General features: G+C 36.5%; 1 protein-coding gene across 2 annotated transcripts in view; it reads left to right on the top strand.

The window, feature by feature from the left end:
- The window catches only part of LOC109240256 (prefoldin subunit 1), a 5,183-nt gene extending 2,394 nt beyond the window's left edge, over positions 1-2,789 (top strand). Inside the window, exons 4-7 of one of the 2 annotated variants that reach the window (XM_019406889.1) lie at positions 414-420; positions 567-651; positions 2,218-2,318; positions 2,418-2,789. In XM_019406889.1, coding sequence (XP_019262434.1) covers positions 414-420; positions 567-651; positions 2,218-2,318; positions 2,418-2,421 — 197 coding nt within the window. In that variant the 3' untranslated portion in view covers positions 2,422-2,789. Of the gene's footprint in view, positions 1-413; positions 421-566; positions 652-2,217 lie in introns of both variants that reach the window. The other variant, XM_019406888.1, reaches the window with a different exon arrangement.
- The last annotated feature ends 8,260 nt before the right edge of the window (positions 2,790-11,049 follow it).

Consider the following 11,049-nt stretch of genomic DNA (forward strand, 5'->3'; position numbering starts at 1 on the left):
GTAGCATAAAAATTATCTTTCTAACCAAAAATTTTATACTCTCTAACCAAAATTTTCCGGAAAAGTTTTTCACTCACCAACCAAACAAGGAAAAATAAGTGATAAAACTACTCATTTTCCCGGAAACCATTTTCCTTCATACCAAACACACCCTTAAAGAATTCACATTTGCCTGAAAAGACACAGTTTAGATGAATACCTGAAAGAACAATTATTTAGTGTTGGAATTATGTGGCCTCGGATACAGTGGAGTAAATGTATAAGTTTTCATGTATTGACCCAAACCATTTCGGAATTGGGAAAAAGCTGATTGATTGATTGAATGATTTGTTAATTTTTAGATTTCACTTAAATAATTTTTACCAGAGTTCTAACTTTGTCGTGTTCCATTGTCTTTTGTCTTTTTGTTGCAGGAAGAACGTAAGTTTTGAACTGAAGTCTATCAGTCCTGCTGTTATCTGAAAAAGGACAAGGGGATGTGGATCATATACATTATTATTCTGGATTTCTCAAATTTCTGTGCTGCTTTTATATTTATCTCACTTTGAACAATCTTTTATTTTCAGGTTTATCTTAGAGCCAAAGACTGTGTTAATGGATGAGCAAGAGCAAAAACTCAAGGATAGTGAAACCGCAATTGCATCTTTGCAGGTGAATTCTCAAATTCCTTTCTCATTTTAGAATATTGTTTCTCATTGTCATACCAGGCCTGACTTCTTCATAGTTATAGTTTACATTTGCGTCACAGAATTATTATGGTAATTAAATAGAGATGTCTCAAGCTGATAAAGTAATGTAGTTTCAAGTCTCAATTTTGATCTTAGGCCTAAGATTAATGCTTTGTTCTGAAATTATTAGTTAAATAAGTTTTGAAGTTTTGCTGTGAACTCATCAAATAAAAATGTGTTCCTATGGTGTTTGAGAGTTCAGTCATTCACTTACTTTACCAAAGAGGACTCTGCTCTGAAAGCATCCACCGATTATAAGTCTGAGCTAAATCATTTGGGGAAAAATGGAAACAGAAAAGATCCACTCTATAGCTTAAACCTCATTACTGGACAGCAATTTCTTCCTTCTCTGTAGATAGGAACTTCCTGTTTTTTCTGTAGCTTGCCATTTTCCGTACTTTTCATTTACCTACTATTCGCTGATTTCAGTCTCAATCTTTAGCATATTGACCCTTGGTAGAAATAAATGCTGCCGTGCTGTTGAACGAACTTTAGTTGCCACCTTTACCTATATTTGTTACATCAAAACCACAACGACAGCTACACAAATTCCAAGCTAGTTGAGTTTGCTATATGAATCCTCAACATGCATTCTGCTCTATTTAGTGTATAAAATAAAAGCTCTGTTTAGTGTATAAAAGAAAAGCAAGAAGAAATTAAAGGAGCACAAGGAAAACATTTTTAAGTATTTGGTTACCTTGAACTATCAAAAGGGATAAGATGACTTCCATCGCTGGTGGACAAATGTCATTTTTCTTTAAAAATATCTCAAATTTCACTCCATATCATTTGCCTCGATCAACACTTAGATTGTGTCAATCTTTAATAGTAAGAATATCATTAAAACATTATTCTTGTGTCTTATCCTACGCATTTTATGATTGCCACATGTTATCAACTTTTATATTCAACCAAACACTAAAAAGTGATTCCCTAAGACGGAACATTTTCACAAAAATTTCTCCATGGAAGCCTTTTCTTTCATACCAAATGCAGTCCTGCATATTTTATGGTCTTTTAACTTGAGGAATGGCAGGCGGTGCGGGTGCGGGGCATGTTCTGTCTGAACCCGCACAATTTCAACTCTCCCCGCCCCGCCCCGCCCCGCCCCGCATAGGATTTACACCCGCATCCACCCGCCCCTACACTCCACCCGCATTCACCCGCTCCACACTCCACCCGCGTTCACCCGCCCCGCCCCGCGTGATTTTTTAATTTAAATGAACCCGCCCCGCCCCGCAACCGCAAACTCTCAAAGCCGCGTCCCCGCGCTAACGCTCAAACCCGCACCGCACCCGCACCCGCACCGCCCCATTGCCATCCCTACTTAAGAGGGTAAGACCTCTCTATTTTCTGATATCCGTTTCTTTTCCTAGTAATTACTGCTATGAATAATTATAGTTTTCCTTTTGCTGTTTGTATGAAACTTATATTAACTGAATATGTCGGTGAAGGGTCAGTATGTTAACAGATATTGCTTGTTGGACAGACTTCTAAAGAGTATCTGGAAAAGCATCTGGCGGAGGTGGAGAATAACCTTAGAGAGCTCTTACAACAGGATCCTGGTCTTGCTCGTCAGATTATGACTATGTCTGTAGCATAGATTTTGTGCTTCTGAGGTTCCTTTCTTACTCTTTCCTTGAAAAAAAAAGGAGTTTCTCAAAACTCTATTGGGACTTGCAATTCTAGGTAATGAAAAAACGTTGCGTACTGGCTGTATGAGGAACTTATCCACCGATTTCGGCCGCTTCAACTGTTGCTGCTGGGGTAGTCGTAAAGCTTACTTCTATTGGACCTGGAGTTAGTCGAGAGACTGCTTTAGGTCAAGTTGTAATTCATGAGATATGTTGTGTATTAGCTAGCTTTACAATTTTGTACACCTGAAATAAGTAAGCTAGATTGAGAAAGAAATGTCTAAACATTGATTGCAAGGAGAAAAGGGCTTGGATTTGCAGAAAAATTAGGGCACAGGTTTTGAATTATATTCTGAATACTGACTCAGACCTACTGCAGTACAAAATATTGGTGTCCTTGTTGCTATGTCCCTATTTTTTTGGGTAACCGTGGTGTTCGGGGGCGGCACATCTCGAATAATTTCATCGGGTGCCTGGCCCAAGGCTTGGTTATGTCTAAAAAAAGAAAAAGCAATACTATCAGAGCGGAGTTCTTTTTTGCTTTGTGATTTTGTTCATATTGACATAAAAGTGATAGTTTACGCCTCAACATAGCAATATTGCATATACGGTATATAAGAGGACCAAATAAGAGGCTGAAGCCTCAGGCTTTGAAAGAGGCAAGCAACGAGCAAACACCAAATTTTCCTTTACATTGCTTAAGAATAAATCGCTCCTCTTTGAAACGACAATTACAACTTTCTATTATATTGGAAATCTTGGGAATATGTTTACAATTTAGATCACAAAATGGAGGATCACAACATGTATGCCACTTGCTTGGCCTCCTCTTTTTCACAAAATAAGTAGAAACACATATTTAGTGTACATACTTCAACAACAACATACTGAATGTGATTCCATAAGTGGTGTCTGGGAAAATAGGGTGTATGCAAATCTTACCCCTATCAATAGACCCTAGGCTCAAGACTCATTAAATGAAAATGAAGTCCAAGGATTCTACTTCAGTTTCATTAGAAAATTTTTGCGATACTCACCAAGAGCCCATATTGGGAAGATATTTCTGTATGATGCATAGTTCAAGGTGCATTTCTTCATAAATGCCCCAGTTATTCCCTGCAAATACACAAGAAATAGAACATTAGTCATTCAGTATTTAAAATTGCTATATACATGCTCATATCTTGGAATGAAAGAATTTTATTTACAATCATATTATTGGATTTTAACCGCCCAACCCACTAGTAAATGTCTGCCATGGGCCTAGGCCCGTACGATTTCAAAACGTGTCGCTAGGGTTTAATGATTTGTTTACTTATATAATCATCATCTTTCTCGTGTTTTGTCGATGTGAGATTCGCCGCCTGGAGTGTCATATACAGGACTTAGCTTCCTCGCTAAGGTTTGCCCCACCATCATTCAAGGTTGTACGTAGAGTGGCTCTAATACCATATGTAACAACCCAATCTACTAGTGATATTGTCTGCTTTGGACTCAGACCCGCACATCTTTAAAACACATCATTAGGGTCTAAGGCTTGTTTACTTATATATCTCTTCCGTATTTTGTGGAATTCGCCTGTGGTATCTGTGGCAATATTTTAAAGCCTTTTGTTGAAAAATGTCTTAACCAAAACCATGTGGCAGCCCTTCTAGAAGCTATGAGATAAATGGCAAAATGCTTTTGAAAAGTGGCAATTGCATTTGCCACGTTCTTTTTCCTCAGCATGTAGGATCCATGCACATGTGCCTATAAATAGGCTCTCAATTAGACAAGAAAACTATCATTAGCAAGACAAAGAAATCCTTCTACTTCTTTCCTTCTAATTTCGGTCTTCATCAGCTTTCCTTTGTTGTTTTTCCTTCTCAAAGTTTCGTAGTTTAATTTCTTTTGTTCCCCTCTTTCAAATAGATGGGTTTGTAATCTTAATATTTTGCTGATTCCTGTATCCTTTAAATAAATAGAGATAGGCTTGTTTAATCATGGGGAAATATTTCACATTGTTGAAATAGTTTCTTAGGACAATGCCCGGCACGACTCAAGCCAATTCGTGTATCTGCTTACAAATAATATTATTGCATTAATATTATTATTTTCTCGTGTCATTTCGCAACAATCTAAGAAACTATGGCAAGTAATACTACTATGGAATTTCTTGATGGTGCTACCAATTTTGGTGTTGTCTCCGTTGCTACTGTTCCAACTATCCAGCCAGATATCCATGGTGTTGCAAATACGTTATTGCATCCACAACTTTGACAGACACTAATGTTAAAATACAGGTATGTGAATAGACATGGTTACATATCCAATTCTAATATTAAAACCTTCAAGAAAAATGCACCTCAATGCAAGAGAAGAGTTGGGATAAATGATAATCTCGCTAAGTCAAAATTAAATTTGACTAAAGTGGATAATATAGTTGTTGCGGTCATTTTTTAAATAAATAATGTGGCCAATGTGAGAGATTGGGTGATAGACTCTGGTGCTACTAGGAACATTTGTGCAAACAATTTTTTTTTTGTCTTACACCCAAATTGAGGAAGGAGAAGAAACTATTTATCTTGGTGACTCAAGGACAACTCACGTTCTTGGGAAAGAAAAAATCCTTCTCAAACTCACATCTGGTAGAACTTTAGTATTGAGTGATGTATTGTGTGTTCCTAATATACAAACCAATTTGGTTTATGTGGGATTATTAGGAAAAGTTGGAGTGAAGACTTATTTCGAGAATGATGAGGTCGATTGACCAAAAACAATATTTTTGTGGGCAATGGATATTGTAACCATAGTTTATTTATGCTTAATATTTCTGATAGTAGCAATGAAAATGCATCTTCTTCTGCTTATATGGTTGAGTCTGTTTCTTTATAGTATGCCCGACTAGGACATGTAATGTCGAGTATATAAAGAAAATGCAATCGCTAGGATTAATATCTGATTTAGCCTCAAATAATATTGACAAATGTGAAATATGTGCTGAAACTAAAAGTACTAGAAAGACTTATTTTTTCTATAAATGGAGACTGAATTGTTACCCTTGATTTTCACAGTAATTTAGGCGATTTAAAGCAGACTATGACTAGAGGTGTAAAAGATATTATGTGACTTTTATTGATGATTTTTCTAGATGTACTAAGTTGTATTTGCTTAGAAACAAAGATGATCAACAACAACAACAACAACAACTACCCAGTAAATCCCACATAATGGGGTCTGGGAAGGGTAATGTGTACGTAGACCTTACCCTTGCTCCGATAGGGCAGAGAGACTGTTTCCGATAGACCCTCGGTTTAGAAAGACGGAAATAAAAAAAACAAGAAAAGAGAATTCATTAGTAACTTAGAAACAAAGATGATCCTTTTAATATTTTTATTTCTTATAAAATAAGGTTGAAAATCAAGTTAGTAGAAAAATCAAAAGAATTAGATCTGATAGAGGCGGAGAATATTTATCTTTAAATGATTTTTGTGAAAAGAATGGGATTTTTAATGAAGTAACTCCGCCTTATTCACCAGAGTCAAATGGAGTAGCTGAAAGGAAAAATAGAACATTGAAAGAGATGATGAACTCTATGTTAGTTAGTTCAAATGCTCCTGATAATTTGTGGGGTGAAGCTATTTTATCTGCATGTCACTTACAAAATAGAATACCATATAGAAGAACTGGAAAAACTCCGTATGAATTTGTAACAACTCGGCAGGTCATTTTAAGTATTACAGCCCCATTCCCCCATTTACTGAATATTTTATGCTCAATTGTGATTATGTGAATTGTTGGAGAAATTTTGGAATGAATTGGGACACTTAGTTCCAAGATTTAAAGCTTAAGTTAAAATAGTTGACCGAAAGTTGACTTATGTATAAACGACCCCGTAATAGAATTTTGATAGTTCCAATAGCTCCGTGTGGTGATTTTGAACTTAGGAGTGTGTCCGGATAATTATTTGGAATCCCGTAGTTAATTTTGACTTGAAATGGCGAAAATTAGAAATTTAAGGTTTGGAAGTTTGACCGGGAGTTGACTTTATTGATAACGGGCTCAAAATCCAGTTCTGGAAACTTTCATAGGTTCGTTATGTTATTTATGACTTATGTGCAAAATTTGAGGTCAATCGGACTTGATTTGATAGGTTTCGGCATCGAATATAGAAGGTAGAATTCGTTAGTTTTCGTTAAGCTTAAATTGGAGTGCAATTCGTGTTTTTAGTGTTGTTGAATGTAATTTGAGGCATTTACTAAGTTCGTATGATGTTTTAGGACGTGTTGGTATAATTGGTTGAGTTCCCGGTTGAATTTCGGATGGTTAACGAATGAAAATATGGACTTTGAGAATTGCTGGAATTTTTTTGCCTTCTGGTGCAATCGCACGTGCGGAATTTTGCTCGCAGGTGCGAGCTCGCAGAAGAGAAATGGGCATCGTAGAAGCGGCCAGGCGAGGGACTAGACAGTACGTGCAGGTGCAGAACTTTTGCCGCATCTGCGAAGGCACAGAAGCGGCCGGTTGATCGTAAAAGCGTAACGAGGAGGAGCAGGCTGCTTCGCAGCTTTTTGTCTGCAGAAGCGTGAGGTCGCAGAAGCGTAGGCAACTCTCGCATCCGCGAGACTGCAGATGCGGCCAATTTTGTCGCAGATGCGAAAGCACTGGGCTGATTACAAAATAGAAAGGTTCCGAGATTGATGGATATAAATTATTCATGTAATTTCATATGTAAAAAATAAGTTTTTAAAATAAAATATGAATAATAATATCCTATCCTCTCATATTTTCTAACATTTCTTGTTGGAAAAAAAAATTATGAAAAAGAAGGAAAGAAACTAAAAGACAAGAGAATGAAGTAAAGTCACAGTTGCACACATCATGTTCATATTCGCAAATGTGGAATATACATATGGGCTTATGGAAAGAGACAATTAGAGACGAGAAAGAGCTATAGATGCATATGTGGAATCTATATACACAAAGGTCACATTTGCATATGTGGAACCTACATTTGCAAATCTAACCCATGAAGTCAAGAATGGAAGCAAAAGAGTCATATATGCATGTGTGGAATCTATACTTTGCAAAGGTCACATTTCGCATACATGGAACCTATATTTGCAAGTCTAAGTCATGAATTCAAGAATGGAAGCAAAAGAGTCATATATGCATGCGTGGAATCTATATATGCAAAGGTCACATTCGCACTCATGGAACCTACATTTGCAAGACTAACTCATGAAGTCAAGAGTGAAGCACAAGTGCCATATTTGCATATATTGAATCTACCTACACAAAAGTCACTTCGCATACATGGAAGCTACATTTGCAAGACTAACTCATGAAGTCAAGAGTGAAGCACAAGTGCCATATTTGCATATATAGAATCTACGTACACAAAGGTCACTTAGTAGACATGGATTTCACGTTCGCAAAAGTGGAACATGACAAAAGCTACTCATCTTTTCCTATAAGGATATCCAACCTTTGTAAGACAAGAACTAGTCTTGTTCTTTCTTTCTTTTCTTTCCTTATAATAAAAATATTTCTAGTCTTCTAAATATCCTTTTTAGCTTTTCTTACTCCATAATGGAGTAATTTCTTTTTGTTGGGATAGTTGATGAAACTTGATATATTTTATAATATTATCTTAGTTTTTATATATTCTTGGCTTGAAACTTTTTATTTACATTTCATACTGTGCTGAAATGATGGGCTTTAATTACTCTATCATCACATCTACATATTTTATCTCTAAGTTATTCATATATTAATTTTGTAATTCTCGCGGAGCAAAATTAATATATAATAGCTGATGAATAATATAGTAGTGTGAAAGTTTTTCAGTAAACTATTATTTCAAGTCAGTAATCTTGCTTGCCTCAGTTTTAATTCTCACGGAGGAATTGTTGTAGGCAAGATTATTGATCCTTGATAAAAATATTCTCACGAAGTTTTTACTTTCTTTTAGCACAATTCAAGCAAGAAAAATATTTCGGTTTAAACGTCACTAGTCTTAAATAGATTAATTAACATAATTCTCACCTAGTGTTATTAATTGATTATTTCTTAGTGAGCAAAATATAATTGTATTAGAAATAAGCAATTATTCTTTAGAGAAATAAATGTAGAAATTGAAATTTTATTATAGTAATATTATCAAGTGAATTCAATGATTCCCAACTCCTTTTTAAATTATAAATATCCCAAAAATATTTGTTTTGTTTAAGCATATAACTAGTTTTAAACCTCACTCACTTTTCATCAATTTGATTCTCTCAAATAGTAGTTACAATATTACAAATATGTAGCATAGATTATCCAGTCTCTGTGGGACGATATCTTAAACTATATTAGAATTTGACAGAGTACGAGCAGGAAATTCCAATACACATTGGCCTCGTCAGAGATTTTTCTCATTTTGGACTTTTCAAACACGGGTTGGGGCGATTTTTGAGCGAGATTTCACGGGAAATCTTGAGGTAAGTTACTTGTGATCATTTTTAGTCCATAATATTAAACTATCATTGAATATTCCAACTAGATTACGTGTTTTTAAGGTGTAATTTGAGAATTTGGGCCTAGGGATTTGAAAATACGATTTAGGATTTGGAGGTCGAGTTGATGTCAGAATTTGGTAAAAATTGTGTGGTTGGACTCGTTGTTGAATGGGCATTCATATTTTATAATTTTTGTCGGTTTCCGAGACGTGAGCTCCATTGTTGACTTTTCGGATTTAATTGGAAAATTTAGTATTTTTATATGGAATTGATTCCTATAATTGGTTTTGACTGTATCGAATTAATTGTGACTATATTCGAGGCGTTCGAAGACCAATTCGCGAGGCAAGAGCTTGCTAGCAGAGTGATTCAATTTGCTGGAAGTAAGTATCTTATATAAATTCGATTAAGGCACTAGTTGCCTGAATTGGTATGATAGCTACCTGCTATTGTATGCGCACATGTGTAGGAATGAACCCATGTGCGGCACCGGAAATTTGTTTATTCTTGAATTGGGTTATGCCGGGCCCTTTTGAGTCGAGGATTTACTACTAAGCTTAAAACTACGATGTTTTCCCTATTTGTAATATTTGTTATGAACTTGTGAGCCATGTTTGAGGCTGCATATTTTAATCCCTGAACGAAATTGAAATATTTTTAAATAACAAAAATTCCAAATTTAGCTATGATAATACATTTTGCACATGCCTACACTTTAGCATGACGTTTATACCAGTCCAGGAGTATAAAAATCTTAATTCATTAATCACATACTTGTCACATACTTGTATAATTGTTTAATTGTTCCTGTATGTTTTGTTTGGACTGGAGGTCTGTGGTTATGCCAAGTGGCTTATACTTTTGGCACATGAGTTGTCTGTGCAGCACGTGAGTTGTCCGTGCGAATCCATATATTGATACTTTTGGCACGCGAGTTGTCCATGCAACACATGAGTTGTCTGTGCGGGTTCATACATTGATACTATCGTCACGTGAGTTGTCCCTGCAGCACATGAGTTGTCCGTGCAGATCTATTTATTGATTTAATTGACACGTAAGTTGTCCGTGTCACACGTGAGTTGCCCGTGCAGTGTGTGGAATTTGCATTCCTATGATCATCAATCTGATTTAATTGTTTTTCCTTCCCCTACATTTTATGATATTATCTGAGTAGGAAAATTGTGCGCATGCACCCACGATTGTTCTTTTCACGGAGTTTGAGGATTTGGTTGTAAATATTATTTTGTGTTGATTTATAAAGGCAGAACCATACCAAAGCGACTAGTATCATCTATAATCCAAGCTTCTTTTACCTTGCCTTGTTTACCTACGATACCTATTGAGTTGGTTGTACTCCTACTACACTCTGCACTTCGTGTGCAGATCTAAGTACTTCCGGCTACGGCGGCTGCTAGATTTTGGAGATTTATCTGTTGGAGACTATTGAGGTAGCTGCTTTGGCATCCACAGACCTTGACTCTCTTTCCCTTCAGTTATTTCTACTGTTCTATATTTCTAGACAATATTTTTATCAGTTAGACCATGTTATCCTTTAGATGCTCATGTACGCAGTGACACCGGGTTTTAGGAGTGTATTGTATAAAGACGTCATATTTTGTATCAGAAATTGTGGGATTTTACTCTAAACTTATCGATTACGGTTTCAACTTAAAAGAATTTTTTGACTTATTGTGGTTGTCGGCTTGCCTAGTATTGAGACAGGCGCCATCACGACATGTAAGATTTTGGGTCATGACAAGTTGGTATCAAAGCCTAGGTTACATAGGTCTCATGAGTCATGAGCAGGTTTAGTAGAGTCTTGCGGATCGGTACAAAGACGTCTGTACTTATCTTCGAGAGGCTGCCGAATCCTTAGGAAAAAAATTCACTTTCTTGCATTCTTGTCGTGCGCATTTGTTGATTCCGAAAACTAAAATTTTGTCATTCTATTCTCTCACGGATGATGAGGACACATGCTACCGAATTGGACGGCCAGCCACTGGTGCCATCGGTTAGGGCCACAAGAGGTCAGGGCAATGGTAGAGGCCGTGGCTGCAATAGAGGCCGAGGTGCAGCTAGAACAGCAGCTAGAGAAGCACCTATGGACCCACCAGTTGCTCCAGCTCATGAGCAGGTTCCAGATATAGTTGAGCCAGTGGAACCAACTCAGGCACTAGTTATGACTATTGTGATTCCAGGCCTTCA

Source organism: Nicotiana attenuata, unplaced genomic scaffold, assembly GCF_001879085.1.
Source record: "Nicotiana attenuata strain UT unplaced genomic scaffold, NIATTr2, whole genome shotgun sequence".
Lineage (NCBI taxonomy): Eukaryota > Viridiplantae > Streptophyta > Magnoliopsida > Solanales > Solanaceae > Nicotiana > Nicotiana attenuata.